Raw genomic sequence first — 16,766 nt, forward strand, 5'->3', positions numbered from 1 at the left:
AGAGTCGGAGGCAATGTGACCACCATGGTCGGATGGCTTCCAGCACGCCAACACATGTTGTGCAAGGGATCATGTGCAAGGGATCAAATTTTTTATTATAGTGGAGGCATTAATCAACGGGCTAGAAGCGCATTGGGGTGAGAAGGTTAGCACAATAATTACAAGCTCACAGGCAACCAACACATTTCGAATCGTAGTGCAGATTACTCTGTGTCCTAGTCTTGCTTGATCCAGCTTCGAGAGAGGAATCTGGATCTGAAAGATTTTGCCTAATAAAAATAAGAAAGGAGCAAGTAGGCAAGACATTTTTTAGTAAGGCTGCTTACACACTGGGGTGCCCAAAGATGGGTAGCGATTTTGAGAGGCACCATGGCAGGTACGTGGCAAAAGGTTAGAGGCCCCACAAATTTTGCATTGGACAAGAGTTAGGACGCATTCGCATGAGGAGGGGGGGGGGGGGGTAGGTGGAACTCCGTTGCATCAGCTATTTTATATGTAGTGTTTAACTCCAGGACATGTGAACGTGAGCTGTCTTCGAAGGGCAAGGGTAGAAGTCTAGAGTTGGACACTAGAGCACACATGAACATGAGCTATCTTTCGAAGGGCGAGGGTAGAAGTCTAGAATTCCAACTCTGTGGATTTCGGCAGAGTTGAGACCACTCGACAACATTTGCTTACACAAGCGAGGAGTTCAACCCTGCCCGTGCAAAATTGCCCTTAGGCACTGAGCTCCCCCCTTGAAAGATGGGCAGGGATTGAGCCATGGACCCCGCCTTTGAAAAGTGAGAGCTAAACCAGTAAGCTAATCAGGTTTCGTTGAATAGTGGCCCCGAATATAAAAATATAAAAAGGATTCGATTGCTCAGTCTATAAACCCTGCCGGTCCGTTCCATTGTGCGATGGGCAGGCTAGTTTTTAGTGTGTAAACGCGTTTTTGAAAAGCCAGTATTTAGGGCGTGGTCATGTGGGCTTAGTTCTGCGTTAGACATGCCGAAAATCTATGACACGTTGCAGCTTTCCATCGGCATAATTTTGCAACTATGCTTTTACACTACCGGTCAGTGCCCTCTTTCTCTCTCCTTCTCTCTACCTGCTACTTCCGGTTCTCGCTCTGAGCTCCTGCCAGAAATTATTGAGGCTTAGTGATAACTAAGCCTCGCGTGACCATAGCCTTACAATATCACACCTGACGCCGCCCGTGTGATATAGCCCTGTCTATACACACACACACACACACACACACAGAGACACTCACTCATATCGCAGTGGATTAAAGATTCGAAAAGCTTTGGCGGGGCGAGAATGGGGTCACGGACAGCGTGGGTGAGGCGATGGTGGCGGTCCAAAATAGTAGATCCTGTCATCCTCATCCTGCGCAGGTGAATGCCTTTCGTTTTCTGCGTCTTTCAAACCTTCACAGGAGGTCTCGCACATTGAGTAGTGTGTCATGTGACTAGTCCTCTTTGCGCTGAACTCAAGGAAGTTGTGGATTGGGCACTATTTGTGAGGTGCAGAACACCTTGCATGAGTCTGTGGAGATAGTACCTGTCTTTTTTTTTCTTTTTTTTTTTCGCTGGGAACAGTTGGTGGTTGTTGCTCGCCCAACATGGATATTTGAGGATGGGATGGATGCTCTGTGAGTTACGTGGCGGATGCATCAGAGACAAGGGAGTGCAAGAGTATTGTAGAGATTGCTTCACGATATGGTGGGGCATTTTTTACGATAGCCATTGTATACAGGATCCATGGGCAAGTGTTGCTGGATTGTTGATGGGTTCTTGGTAGCTTCGCTCCACAGTTATGGTTATTGGATGTACTTGTAGGAAAATTTGTATGGCTGAGCTAAGGCTTTTGGAATGCGGAATGCAAGGATTGTAGACCAATCCTTAGGCGATTTTGGTGCTTTGCTACAGACATAAACGGCGATTGGCCTTTTGGAGTATGGTCTTTGGATCATCAGAGTTTCTCGTCATTTTTCTGCTGGCAAGATCATTGGTCATTTCTTAGGCATATGAGGTCCAAGGGCTCGGTCATAGGGGGCACTGTTGTTTTTCTACTGGAAAGATCACTGGCCATCTCTAGTAGGAGAACTTCAATCATCCAGTTAGCGGTGCCCTTTTTCCGGCCAGTTTGTCACTTGTTTATCATGGAATTCAGCGGGTCAGCTGTGGGGTTTCAGATTTTTGGCAGACTCTTTTGGCAGCATTCGCAATTCAGTGGCTACATTAGAGTTATTAAATGATGTCAGTTTGCAAGGTGGTAGGTTACACACTTTTGGGCAGGTAGCTTAAAGCTTGCCTCTAGGCATCTTGCATCAGCAGGCCTATCATCAGGAATGTGGATGTCTTCCTGTTGGGGGGAGGCTGTGAATTTGAGACATCGGACAAGGCAGGTAAGCCTCTAGCATAGTGCCCTTTGGACTGGAGCAAAGCATTTTGCTAACTTAATTGGTAGAGGAAGAACATGAACCTTTCTGGCAAGGTGTGAGTCTTAGTCTGATAACTTCGGCTCATGCCAAGGCATTGGCCAGTTCTTTCAGAGATTGGTAGGAGCCTTGGGGTTCTTTTGGGCGAGAACAAGGCATTGTCCAATGGTGGCGGAATCCCTACCCTTAGAGTCATCCTTCACCCCTCTCTCCTGAAGGATCGTCCTGACTTCATCTCTCTCCCCACTGTGGACGGAGGATATACTTGGCAGAGGGTTTTCTTCAGTGGTGTACTAGGATATTGATTTGCTTGGTAGAGCAAGACATTGCACATGTGGATCGGTGCATCAAAGCACATAGATGACTGAGAGAGACTGTCATGTCTTGGTTATTACAGGAGAGGGGATCTAGCCTACGCCGTCGGGATGGGTGTTCAATGTCCGGGCAGACGTAGTGTGAACCCTGCCAGTGTGGCTGGCCATTATTATAAAAGGGAGGTGAAGGCCTCATTTGTACTTATCGACCCCCACTGGCAGAGTGCCAGTGGTTAGCCCGTGAGGCTAGGAGTGCGTGAGGTCACCTCGAGGAGGTGAGGTTGGGTGGTATGGGACGCTTGGTCTTACAAGGGCACGCCTACGTCCTTGGACGTTGGCCCCAGCATGGGGGTGCTACCGGATGGTGGCTATGGTCGAGTGGTTTGTCCAGTGCGTGGAGAGTGAGTGTTGCAGGTAGCGCACGTAGAGAGAGAAGGTCTTTGCCTGCAAATTTGGAGGAAAAGAGAACACGTTGGACTACTGGATAGTACACGCCCTCTTCAGGCTTGCAACAGAGTTCACGCTGGACTGTGGAGTACCCCTACATAGAGAGACCCCCCTCTCTCTCTCTCTCTCTCTCTCTCTCTCTCTCTCTCTCCCCGCTCCACACTGGAGGTGATAGAGACGGAGAGCCAGCTCTTTCTCTTTCTTCTTCTCTCTGCTCCTTGCAGAGAAGGAATACAGAGAACACTAAAGGTACTATGTGCTGGCTAGAAGAATTGTCAGAAGAAGAGGAAGAACTGGGGAGTGCTTCTTTTGGTTTCTTGCAGATGCAAAAGAAGATTGACAGCCCAAGTAACCGGGGTAGTCAGTCCTCTTCTAGCACTTCTTCAATTGCTTCTTCGATGGCCTCTTCGTGTCTAGGAGTTGACTAATCTGGGTCTGGACCACATCTTGAATTCTTATTTACTTAGCCATCACATCTAGATCTCGCTAATCTTTAAGAGATGTTTAAATGCACTAAATTCAAATCATTCATCAAACAAAATGTTGCAGACATTTTATCTTTCTCTATATGTCTCAAAACAATACAAACATGAAAGAGCACACGTTTTCAATTCAATTAAGGAAATTTCCAATTTAGTGCACATCTGTTGAGTGCTCATAAAGTCATTCCGCAAAACACTGTTAGCCTGTCAGTACCTAAAATCTCAACAATAAATTAGCGACTTTATTCAATCTAGGCAATTTGTGACAAAGGAGTGGAGTGGCTCCCCTCGTGTTGTTGGGTTTCCAAGCCCTTACTTTGATGTCAGCCTGTGGGAACATCTCCCAAAGGCATGCAGTTAGTAGAGCCAGTTTGTATGGAAGGTTTAAAATATATATATGTAAACACTCCTTTTTTAATAAACTCTCTCATAGCGTTGCTTTTCCTTGTGTTGTGTCGAATCTCTCTCTCCCTCTCTGCTCTCGTTCATCCCCCTCTTTCTCTGCATCTCTCCAAGCCGCCATGGCTTGCCCTCGTTGGCATCCACCATAACCGCCTGCACCCAACACTGGTATCAGAGCTCAGGTTGGCTAGGGCGTTGGCAGGCGAAGGCGCAGCAACCTCGGAAACCTCTGAAGACGCTCGCGTTTTGGTGAAGTTGCAGGCAGGGAGTAGGCACTGCAGGCAGGAAGCACCGGCAGCATATCAAGATGCAAGGGCAATTGGTAGCTGCGGTAGCATCTCGAGACGCTGCCTGACTCGGTGGCACAGTTGCCATAGAAGGCGGGCATATCAAAACGCTCACGTGGCGGTTGCAGCAGGGCATGCTCACTGTGGTGGTGTAGACATGCATTTTAAAATGCCCTATTTGTGGCAGTTTTGTACTAGGTATTTCAAACCATCCTCAAACTAGATAGTTTTTGAACATCTCAAAATGCAATGGGCCAAGCTAGCAAAACAACAGCATATCAAAACGCCCCTACCAAAGGTGCAGTTTTGACTTGTCATCAATGGCAGCACTTGGCAAAGGTGAGAGAAATTGTTCACAATTTTTGCAGCATCTTGAAAAGCTGCTTGTGAAGAAGCTTTGCCAAGGCAATAACAAAGCACGTAAAGGCTTCTTGAAGGTTTCAATATGGCATCGAAATTCAACAAGATCAAAGCTCATCAAGAAAGAAAGTCAATGATGATTCTTTTGACGGTTCGCTTTAAGTACTCGGTACATCAACTTATGCTACATATGAAGATCTGCTTCGAGATTGCAGTACAAGATTTCACAAACTCTTTTTGCCAGTTTAGTGTCATAGGTTTGTCCTCTTTTGTCTATTGTCAAAACAATCATACACTTTTTAGTCAAAGCCTCTTTTACTTTATTTGTTGTCAGTCATACCATGATAGACTCTTGTACGGGTTAGACACTGCCACACATATATGAGTGGTAAGACCTCCCAAAAACATTTGTTCTCAGCCCATTTTTGTCCCGACACTCGTGAGGTTACTGGGTAGACCTTAAACCCAAGGTTTGGCAGTGAACCAAAAACTCCATTTGTTGGTAGCTAATTTTTCAACCTACACTCTATCAGTTCAAGAGGGGTTCACTATCATAGCACCAGGTTATGGATACACCACAATCCTTGGTTGTGAGAGAACCTAAAACTCATGGTTGACGAGTACACCAAAAACTCGAGGTATCATGAGAGTGATGTAGTTCGGGCTTGAGGGGGGATTGTTGGATCTCCAAGCCCTCATTTACTTTGATGTCAGTCCGTGGGAACATCTCCCAAAGGCATGCAGTTAGGAGAGCTAGTTTTCATGGAAGGTTTAAATCTATATATATATATATAAACACTCCTTTTTTAATAAACTCTCTCATAGCGTTGCTTTTCCTTGTGATGTGTTGAATCTCTCTCTCCCTCTCTGCTCTCATTCAACCCCCTCTTTCTCTGCATATCTCTGCAAGCCGCCATGGCTTGCCCTCGTTGGCATCCACCATAATCGTCTGCACCCAAACACATGTGGAGTCCGCACCGCAACGTGTTGGTAACTTTTGGCACGGATGCTGCTAAAAGCTTCACGATACAGCTCTCTCTGTAGAGAATTTGCGAGGTTCTCCTCCATCCACTTTGCATTGAGGGCCCCAAAAAGCGTCCTTGACCAAATTATCCAGTGGACCTAGCTTACCTTTTTGTTCTTTTCTTGTGTCTTGTGACTTGTTGGTAGCGTTGCTGGCCTCCCAGTCCTTGGCACCTCAATTTGGATATGTGGAATCCTTTGATCTACCAGTTGATTCGCTTCATTGTCCTTCCTTGTCCTCGGGTTGTTGTGGATAGCCTCTCTGGCCTCTTCTGTCTGCCGGCACGTCAATCTCAGTCGTGTACTATTGGGGTTAAACAAGGATATCCATTGTCACCAACTCTTTTTGGTCTATGCATTGATCAATTGGACTTGACTTTATGCTAGAAGAAGGCATTGAAGAGGTCACTATTTGCAATGCGGTAATCATGCTTTTGTTGTATGTGGATGATAGAGTGCTTCTAGCACACACTTTAGAGGATGCACAAAAGGTTATGGTTGTCCTTAAGAACTTTTGCTTGCATAGTGGGCTGATTGTGAATGGATCTAAAACAAAGGTTATGCTTGTGAAAGGCAACCATAAGGAGAAGCCATGCATTGTGTACAATGAGGCACTTGAAGTTGTTGGTGATGAACCATTCAAGATACCTACCCTCCTTATCTTTCCCTCAGATCAGAAATTGAATGGAGACAACTATGCCATTTGGAAAGCAACCATGATGGCGGTCTTCGGCTCTTACGAGCTTGAAGGCTTTGTTTCAAGCAACTTTCAAAGGCCAAAGGACCCTGCGGGAGCGAAGCTATGGGAGCGTGTCAATGCTCGAATCCGGTCTTTCATTATCCTCAATAGTATACCATCAACCATCAATCACATTCTATTGATGAAAGACATGAAGCTGATTTGGGATCATCTTTCTTCACTATGATCGAGTTTTTACAATGAAACGGATAGCCCTTGAGATGCAGTTGAGGACCCTGGATGCGAAGAACTATTCTATGCGTGATTACATCAACAAGATGCAGGAGCTTCAACAAGAGATTCTTCACATGGGAAAGCTTATTAGTTCAGAGGATATGGCCATCCAGGCTTAATTACCTCCTCGATATACCAACTTGTATTCTCCGCTTTTACGAGTGGCCGGCTGAATACTATCTCTTGGGACGAGATTGTTCCATTGGTGTTGGACCAGGAGGAGCGTTTTAATAGGGGGAAGAAGTTAACACTCTGAAGTCTTGACCGGCTCTTCCAACAACAAGTAGCAGAAGGGTAAGAAGAAAAGCAACAATACCAAAGACAAGAAGAGTGATGCTGAACGGGAAGCCTTGAAGGCGGAACGGCATTGCAAGAGCTGTGGTGAGAAGAGCCATTATTGGAGGAAGTGTCGAAAGCGAGTTGGAGATGCTTCTACTTCTTTGGCGGTAGTGGTGCAGTCACTAGCCTTTGTTTATTTGGAGATTCTACCCTCATAGGACTCTCCGGGACTTCACATGACACCTTTGAAGGATCTTTTATCCAACATGCGGCGACAGTGTGGTAACATCTTTATTGGCAACAAATCTGAAATTCTATTCACGGCGAGGGCTCTATGGAGTCGATTCTTGACGACAGAAGGGTTATGCATATCTCCAAGGTACTCTATGCTCCGAAGTTGGGATTTCATCTTATGTCTTTGCACGAGGTGTGCAAGCTTGACATGGAGGTGATTTTTATAGAGGATGCGGTATCTATTCGGGATCGTGAATTTGGCAAGGAGGTCAGACGGGACTTAGTGGAGAACGGACTCTGTAGGCTCCATGCTCTTTCTTCAGCAACACAGATACCCACAGGTGATCTTTGGCACTACAGATTTGGTCATTTGACCAATGATGCTCTTCGGCTTGCTTGTCGTGAGCAGATGCTTACAGGCTTACCAGATGTTGGCAATAAGCGTGACAATTGCATTGCATTCGTGAAAAGCAATATCGAGAATCTATTCAGAGGCTTGCTACACGCCAAGCCATTACCGTTTTGGAGTTGGTTCACACCTACATTTGTGGACCTACGCAGACTCCTCTCGGCAAGGCTCTCTATTTCATTTGCTGGTGGATGACTTCAGCCGCTTTACTTGGGTATACTTTCTATAGGACATGTTCGAGACATTTGGCCTCTTTAAGAATTGGCCTTCTCTTGTGGAGAAGGAAAGCAATCAAGTGTTGAAGACTATTCGATCGGACAAAGGTGGGGAATGGACCTCCAAAGCATTCATTCAGTTTTGTGTGGACAATGGCATCAAGCGAGACCTTGTGAATAGTGGATCTCCTTTAAAGAATGGAGTTGTGGAGCAGAAGAATAGGAGAGTGGTAGAAATGGCATGGACCATGCTTGAGCATCGAGATTTGCCAAAGTCTTTATGGGCAGAGGCAGTGCGACGACAGTTTATACCATAAACCGATCTCCAACCTCTTAAGTTCTTAGCAAGACCTTGTTCGAAGCTTATTTTGGTAAGGAGCTCGATGTCTCCCGTTTTCGGATCTTTGGGAGCGATGCATATGTCCATGTACCGAAGGAGCAGAGGGGGGAGTTTGACCCCGAGTCCACTATCAACGGCAAGCTCTCTTCTGAAGATTCGAAAGATTGTTAGAGCAAGCGTGCAATAGAAGTTTGTGACAGAGCAGAAGTCGAGTGACAACTACAAGGGAACGCTTTGACATGAATTAATCATATGTAAGAAGGTTTAAGAAACTGTGGCAGATCTCTCAACTATGGAATCCGATTGTCGCGGAAATTGGACCGACACATTCCTCTAGCCCATAGTTACAGTACGTTTCAAATGTTTCGAAGCTTCTCTTAAACGCTCCAAAGACGAATGCTTTCTACTAGTGATTTAAGTCACATGGTCTTGTCCATGTGTTACTTTGACTGAAGTCTTCAACTTCAAGCTGAGATTTTGAATCTCTTGGTCTTTTAATGTTGATTTGTGTGTACATGTGCTACGAATGTAAGCTCTAAGCATACATATTTATCGTTTGACACGCAAAGATGTTGACAAAACTTCTATTGTGACATTTCAAAACTTCATGGCTACTTTGCTCTAGCCTAAATCTCTATGCTTGTAATGGCAGATGCCCATTGGAGTTTAATAACATCCGTTAAACTGTGTGTACAAACTAGTCATGCAAGAGGGTTCCAAAATTGGAAAACCTAATCTAATGGATTTGTCTTGGTATGTAGGTCCTGTGAATAGGCTCACAAAAATTGTTGGTACTAAAGCCCCTAGGCTCTAAGACACAGCTAAGTACAAGATTGGCTGTGGAAGTTGATCTAGTATGGCCATGTTGCACATAGAGCCATTAGCATGTGACAACGTGAACAAGAATTTGTTTGATGGATTGATTACTTAATCATGTTTGAGAATATTGTTTGGGTATTGTTTGAATTTGTTTGGACCTGTTTTTGGGTACTGTTTGAACTTATTGAATTTGGATGGTATTTGTTTGAACTTGTTTGGACTTGATGAAATTTCTTGCTTTGATGGAGAGGTATTCTCGCTTTGGAGATTATTGGTTTTCTGCAGAAGACTATCATAATTTACTCGGGCAATGAGAAGTGTATAGCTATTGTGAGGAATCCTGTATTTCAACCTCCAGTTCTCCATATCCATCCTCTTCTCGATGGTTTTTAGTTTTCTGCAAGTTCTCCATAGTGCTTCAAACTGATGAGAAAACTGAATCAGATTTGCCCTAAGAATAGTAACGAATGGTGCTTTGATACCTCTAAATTGGCTGGATGGTCTAGAAAAGGTAGTGTCACGTGCACATCTAACCCTATGTGCATGTGGACAAGCTACTTCAGGTCCAGGGTTCATTTCTACAGCAGATCAGCCTTAACGTTTCTGCAGCAAAGGCCTAGCGTTTTTGCAGACCACAGAACAGCTTGGCGTTTTTGCATTTGCAGATTCACATCAGCGTTTGCAGATTCTTGGCGACAGGATCAGCCATTGCATCAGCGTTTTCTGTTTTCAAACAGTAGACCCAAACCTCGCAGATCTCACCTCTCTGCAACAGATCCTCGACGCAACGGTCAGATCAGCCAGCGTTTTCAGTTTCAGCCCGCTGTTCGCAGATTTCAGCATCTGCGTTTCCAGCACGTCGTCGTCCCGTTGTCATCGCCGTCCTCGTCGACATAGTGCCAGAATTCAGCAGATAGCAGATTTGCAGATTTTAGCCCGTCTCGTCGCCGTCATCATTGTCATTGACATCGTCGGCAAGTCCATTGCATCTAGACCATTGTACCAGATTTGTGCAATCAATAGCATAGACCTCTCTCGCCATAGAGAGTGGGTCCCTTGGAGGAGGGTTTGACAACATTCTGGTGTCGTATTCTTCTCTCTTTCTCTCAGTCTCAGCACCTTCATTCACAATGTTTATCCACTTTGTTTGTGATCATTTGCACTCTCTCACTAAAGGAACGGAAGGCTCTCCCTTCCGTAAGTAAAAGGAACCACCCTTGAGCACAGTTCGGAGCACTCATCTTGAGCAAAGTTCAACATTTACTTCCGCTGCACCTTACAGCTAGTGAACTTACAATAGGGTTGAATATAAAGTACTAGAATCTTCAAAACACCTGTGCGCAGAGACAAAGAGGGGCGGAGTTGCCTTCTGCTGCAGATTGGCCCCTGAACTAGGCATGGTGGTATTTCTGTACTTCATTGGATATCAAGCAATTACTTAAGGTACAATTGCTCTCCTGCTTGGGAGACCACTCTTGGCACCCAGATCACCATCTATCTTGGATCCTTTTTACTTCACATACCTTGAGCTCACCACTCTGTTGTGCAATGCTTTTCTCTTAGATTTGAAAAGGTCCTCCCAAGAGCTGTCGGTAAAACACATCTTCTTTAGAAGTTCTTATAAGCATGAAGTTACTTGTTTGCTTTTCTGGTTTCTGAGTCTTCAAATAGTTTCTGAAGAGTTTCTCCCAAGAGCTGGTGGCAAAACACGTTTCTTTGGAATTTCTCATATGCATGAAGTTTGCTCAGTTGCTTTTCTAGCTGCGTAGTCTTCAAATAGTGTCTTAGTGGTCCTTCGCTATTGATGATTTTCTGTTGGTACCTACTAAAATCGAACTTTGTCATATTTGGCAGGGGAACGGAACCAAAACAGCTTGCTTTTTCGACAGCTTTAGGTTTCACTTTGGGAGTTTTCCCTATCTGTGGTATGTAGCTACTAGCTGCACATTGGGTATATCTGCAGACGGATTGTCTGACAACATTGATGCTAATGGGACTGATTTTTGTTTAACACACGTGCCATTTTCAGGGGTTACAGTTTTCCTTTGTGGAGTAGCAGCTGCTATTCTTGGGTCAAAGTGTCACACACCCTCCCTTATGCTTGCAAACTTCATTGCAACTCCTATTGAACTCAGGTAATGGAAATTTTTCCTTTTAGTGATCTATATTATATACTATATTTACCCCCCTTTTACACCCCCCCCCCCCCCCCCCCCCCCCCCCCCCCCCCCCCCCTCTTCCACTTTCTTTTCTTTGCCTTTTGATAGATCGTTTTCTTTGTTGAAATAGCCTTATCATACCCTTTTTGCGCTTTGGAGAGTGGATTGTCAATAGTGATCAGCAATTTGAGCTCACTTCAGATGCCTTCAAAAAGATCATATCTGGCTCTGCCAGCCGAGACTTGCTAATTGCAGTCGTCCATGTGGTATGTTATTTTCTGGTTGTATTATTCATTTGGACTCAAAAGAATTTGACCAATAGAACTTGAAAATTATTGCAATCTGACATTTCACGCACACGCATGTCCAGGTGGCGGCACCGGAGCACACATGTACACGCACATGCATACGTACACATACAGATTCACCACTTTTGTATCAGTTTGGTCTCATAGGTCACTCTGGCCTTTTGAAGACGTTAATATAGCATTTCATTTCATTTCATTTCATTTCTCTCTCTCTCTCCTCCTCCTTCTCTCTTTGGTCTCATAGGTCATTTTGGCCTTAAGAAGATGTTAATGTAACATGCTCTCTCTCTCTCTCTCACACACACACACACACACACACACACACGCACGCACGCGAAGTAGGTACATACATATACATTTACAAAATATTTGTACGTAAACTATATATATATATATATATATATATATATATATATATATATATATATATAATTAAATATATAATATAGATATAATGTGCATGTGAAACTTGTCAGACTAAGGTACTTTGTTATTGTATGGTTGACAAGTTTGCTCTTTAACAGATTGTGGGTTGGGTAATTCTGGCACCTGCTATCCTTGGTGCTCTATATATTCTTTTTGTTCCGGTGTTTCGTTGGGCCACCCAGAAGTTTGGTACAGATCACCGCAAGCAAGTTTCTAGCCAGAGGTCAAGTGTGAGGCTTGGTGAAATGTCACCCAAGAAAGAAGCTGTTTTATGAGTCTTCCATTTCATTCAATGTAACATAAAAATATTACTTTGCTGTAAATCGTTGAGGTTACAAATCAATTTACTAAGTGCAAGCTTCTACTTCCTTTGATACTTTGGTGCAATTGGTCTAAGTAATATGGTAGCCAGCACCATTATTCTCCTCTTCTTTTGTGTCGTGACCATAGTACTGTACGTTGTATTGGATCTTTTGAAAGCAGCAATGGAGTCTTTTTGCCCATCTCTGTTGGACAATGGCACTTCTGTTTCTTTTGAGGTTACTAGAAGGTTTATTACATGGGCTGAAAGAGCTATGTAATGATTGGACCATTATTGTATAATTTATGGGGAAAATTACACCCCCAATATTGTCATAAATTCCCAAAATACTCGTCGTGAGATTAAAATTCTCTAAAGATAAACAAAATTGTAGCTTTTTATAAGAAGACTTGATTGTCTATCAATACAAGATGCTAAAATTAGAATTTGAGTCGGTTATGTAGGCTTTGGAGATGAATTGCTTCATTATTTTTAGAAACAGCTTCCCTTCTTTGCGAGGTAATTTGTGACAAATTACATGCTAAGCACTAAAAAACGGGTCTTAATTGTGGGTATTTTGGTAATTTTCCCTAATTTATATTTTGAAAGCAACTCTCGATTGCCCTTTCTTTGTAAGCAATACCTCTTAATTATATCATGTTTTTGGAACAGAACAAGAAGAGACCAAGAAGAAAAAGACATTCACACGTTGTAGGAACAATCCGAAGAGTCTTGAACTCGGCAAGCAAACAGGATTGATTCAGAAGAATTGTTGCCATGGTATTCTTGAGAATATTGTTATGAATTCTTCTTAGCAACAGATTACTTAATTTTGAGCTAAAGCATCGTCACAATGTAGGAAGGAACTTTGTAAGATAGAAAAGAGCTGCTTTTATTGCCACCTCTTCCTTCCCTTCCTTCCCGTGGCTTCTAAAGACTAATCCTTAGTCATGCTTAGCAGATTAGCTTACCCATGGGACAACTGATTGCTAAGGCAAAGCACCCTGGACCGCAGGTATGCAAGCAATGAATGTAGGACTGAGAGCAATTGAGCTCATGGCTGCTTGCCTATGTAACACATGGAAGCTGCCTGTGAAGTAGATGAGGTACTTGTGTCTTAGTCTTGGCATCCCGCTTCTCCCTTTCACTTTTCATGTATAACCGTTCTAATTGTACCCGGGCTGCACACTTGGGGAATTCCCTGAGATCATAATAGTGGGGAGCAATGTCGATGAGCCACTCTCCATGGATTTGTGTGACAGTACTGATAAAGTTCTTCGTGGTTGCGACAAACTCGTTATATATCACCCACTCTGGCTTGTAATTTAAACAGACAGAGGGATGCAATTGAACAGGCTTGTTGTCCTTCACGATCAGATAATGGCCCTCTTTCTCAAGATGAGCCACCTGCATGAAGTACCCTGCTAGCATCGCCTTCCGGATGTTGACGTAATAGTCTTGGCTATTGAAATCTGTGCTACACATCTTCAAGCCACGCCTGATCATTATGCGCAACAGCTGTGTCCGCACGTTGTCAGCCGACTTCAATGCCCTCACATTGATGAAGTTGTCGTAGCACCACTCCATATCTTCATTACTTTGCTTGAAAGCATGGTACACATTTAAGAGCGTCAGGTGGTCGCCATCTGCATGTGCAAAGCGGGCCTTAGCTTCATCCGCAGCAACCTGTGCTTCTTTTGGTCGAAGGAAGCAGTTGGGGACCGCCAACATCGCCGCGATTGAGAGAACTTCATTGGAGCATTTGAACTCCGGGCTCACCACGAGCATCTTTGACACTTGGGGATCAAGAGGAAACTCACTCAGAAGCTCTCCCAGTTTTGTTAAATTCCCATCATCGTCTAAAGCGCCGAGGTAGTTCAACAACTCAAGTGCGCGCATTAGCGTCTCCGGGGCAGGGGGATCCATAAAATCAAAATGAACCAGGTCATCAATACCCAATTTCTTCAAAGTTAGCACAATATTAGAAAGATTGGATCTTAAGATTTCCGGGTATGTCTGGGCTTGCAACTCGTCAAAACTTCTCTCAGTATATAACCTAAAGCATTTTCCAGCCTTAGTACGACCCGCTCGCCCAGCCCTCTGATGTGCACTAGCTTTAGATATTGGAGTGACAGTAAGCGACTCGACTCGAAAACGAGGGTTGTAGACCTTCTGCTTGGAAAAACCAGGGTCAATGACATACACGACTCCGTCGATTGTTAGTGATGTCTCCGCAATGTTGGTCGCCACAACAATTTTGCGACCTGCTGGTCCTCCCTCTTTGGTGGGTGAAGGTGCAGGCTCGAAAGTCCTCTGCTGCATTGCAGGAGACAATGTGGAGTACAAGGGTACAACTTTTACGGGAGTGACCTGATCGCCCAATTTGAGGATTTCCCTTGTTATCTTCCGGCATGCTTCCTCTATCTCCTCCTCCCCAGTCAAGAAAACCAGGATGTCTCCAGGCGGCTCGCACGCATGAATTTGCACAACTGTTTGAATAGCAGCTTGGAGATAATCTTTCTGCGGTTCCTGAGTGTAGAAAATCTTGACCGGATGTAGCCTTCCGGGTACCGTCATGACAGGTGCACCCTCAAAGTATGACTGAAATTTCTCTGCTTCGAGAGTGGCACTCATGACCACAAGTTTCAGATCTGCCCTATTCCTTAGCACTTCTTTCAAAAGGCCAAAAAGCACATCTGTCGCTAGTGTTCTTTCATGGGCCTCATCGAGTATAATGACGCTATAGCGATCCAAGAGAGGATCTGCCATAGCTTCTCTAAGAAGCATACCATCAGTCAGGTACTTGAGCACTGTTTTGGAGCTGGTGCGATCCTCGAAACGAATACTGTACCCAACTTCTTCTCCAATTGTGACATCCATCTCATCTGCCACACGGCTAGAAACGGACATGGCCGCGACTCTGCGAGGCTGGGTACATGCTACTTGCTTTCTGAGAGTGGTGTAGCCAGCCTCGACGACAAATTGTGGAATCTGTGTAGTTTTACCACTTCCCGTCTCACCAACAAGGATCATCACCTGGATTTTGGTTAGGGTGTCGAGGAAATCTTGGCGTTGCTGCCAAACAGGAAGGGTTTTACGCTTCTGCAGGATGTCACGGTAGCGCTGAGAGTAAGGGCGGCCGGTGTAAGGATTGAGGGTGGTGCTCGGGCGAGGACAATCCTCCCCTGCAACATCGAACAAACTCAGCTTCCTCTTTCTCTGTAGAGTCGCCATTTTCTCTTGACTCTGTGGTGACTCAGAGCAATGTGGCCGCTCGCTCTGCCTTTTAAGGAAAAACGGCGCTGCTTTTTGCATTTGCTTTCCAACTAAAAACTACGCTCCGCTTTTTATTGGTTTAGATGGCTCGATTTTTTTTTTCTCTGGCAAGCTAGCGTATGAGAAATTTAAAAGGTAAATTGGTTAAATTTGAAGATTTTTACCTTAAAATTCACTGTGCTTTATAGGTTTTCTCATCTTTAAATTTACAAGTTAGAGAGAAAGCTAGGTGGGATTACACTAAACCTAGTTTTTTTTAGAGCATTGAGCCCCTCTCCCAATAGAGAGAGAGAGAGAGAGAGAGAGAGAGAGAGAGAGAGAGAATGCTTCCATTAGAGATACGGAGGTGACAGATTGTGTTCTCACGCACAAGAATTGATGACGATCATTGCTATCGCGACAATCAATTGAAGGCAAGAATATCTGCGTTGTGCAGCGGAGGGGGAGAGGCGACTCCAAGGGAGCGAACGAATTGCCCATCGGTGTGAGAGAGAGAGAGAGAGAGAGAGAGAGAGAGAGAGAGAGAGAACCTCCTGTATTTGTGTATGAACACGTGCTAAAGAGTGTGTGTATGTGTGTGAGAGAGAGAGAGAGAGAGCGAGAGAGAGTGAGAGAGTCTGTCAGTCTTTAATCTGTTATAGGCATTTCCCATCAAGGTCACTATGTCATGACCAAGTAACAATCTATATCTATCTATCTATACTATTATAAAAGAGGCAGGGATCCCCCCTCCCCCCCCCACATGTGGTGGCTTTTGCTTGCTCCGACACTTTCAAGCGAGTGCACCATGTGTGATACAAAAAACAACGAGACAGCGTGCACGGTGCCATCAACGAGAGAGAGAGAGAGAGAGAGAGAGAGAGAGAGATGAGAAAAGGAGGGCCCACGATGGTTCCAACTCCACAAAGCATAGTTTCTCTGGCCTCTCCCCCAAACGAAGTGGTGGCTTCTCCTCAATCCGACGCCTTCAGGCGGTGAACTATGCACGCGCGCACACACAAACACACACACACAGAGAGAGAGAGAGAGAGAGAGAGAGAGAGAGAGAGAGAGAGAGAGCACATTTAGGTGTGTAGTGTGTGCAACGCAGCCTCAAGTGCGTGAGATTGTGAGTGAGTCATTGTGAAGGTGTTTGTGCGTGCCACTGTGGAAGTTGGAGAAGCGTGTGTCCAACAACTCAACCGGTGGGTGGGGAGGCAAAGAGCAACGAAAGGTGCCAGTTGGATGATCAGTGCTCACTGTAGCGTGTCCTGTGCACCACTGGACATGGGCGATGTCGGGCAGGAG

General features: G+C 44.8%; 1 protein-coding gene and 1 pseudogene across 1 annotated transcript; one reads left to right on the forward strand and one right to left on the reverse strand.

The window, feature by feature from the left end:
* The first annotated feature begins 1,169 nt into the window (after positions 1-1,169).
* On the forward strand, positions 1,170-12,276 carry LOC147418509 (uncharacterized). The gene is made up of 5 exons (XM_086506450.1): positions 1,170-1,379; positions 10,864-10,934; positions 11,039-11,144; positions 11,299-11,434; positions 12,001-12,276. The coding sequence occupies exons 1-5, from the start codon at positions 1,303-1,305 to the stop codon at positions 12,175-12,177; spliced, it is 567 nt and encodes a 188-aa protein (XP_086362576.1). The 5' UTR covers positions 1,170-1,302; the 3' UTR covers positions 12,178-12,276.
* Positions 12,277-12,415: 139 nt separating this feature from the next.
* On the reverse strand, positions 12,416-16,147 carry LOC147418510 (putative pre-mRNA-splicing factor ATP-dependent RNA helicase DEAH2 pseudogene; annotated as a pseudogene).
* Positions 16,148-16,766: the final 619 nt, after the last annotated feature.

Source organism: Adiantum capillus-veneris, chromosome 30, assembly GCF_014529385.1.
Source record: "Adiantum capillus-veneris isolate H3 chromosome 30, ASM1452938v2, whole genome shotgun sequence".
NCBI lineage: Eukaryota > Viridiplantae > Streptophyta > Polypodiopsida > Polypodiales > Pteridaceae > Adiantum > Adiantum capillus-veneris.

Excerpts from the sequence above, each read along its gene's own strand:
- LOC147418509 (XM_086506450.1), top strand. The coding sequence starts at position 1,303 with ATGGGGTCACGGACAGCGTGGGTGAGGCGATGGTGGCGGTCCAAAATA. Across the intron at positions 1,380-10,863 it reads GTCATCCTCATCCTGCGCAG|GGGAACGGAACCAAAACAGC; the intron begins GTGAATGCCTTT and ends CATATTTGGCAG. Across the intron at positions 10,935-11,038 it reads GGGAGTTTTCCCTATCTGTG|GGGTTACAGTTTTCCTTTGT; the intron begins GTATGTAGCTAC and ends TGCCATTTTCAG.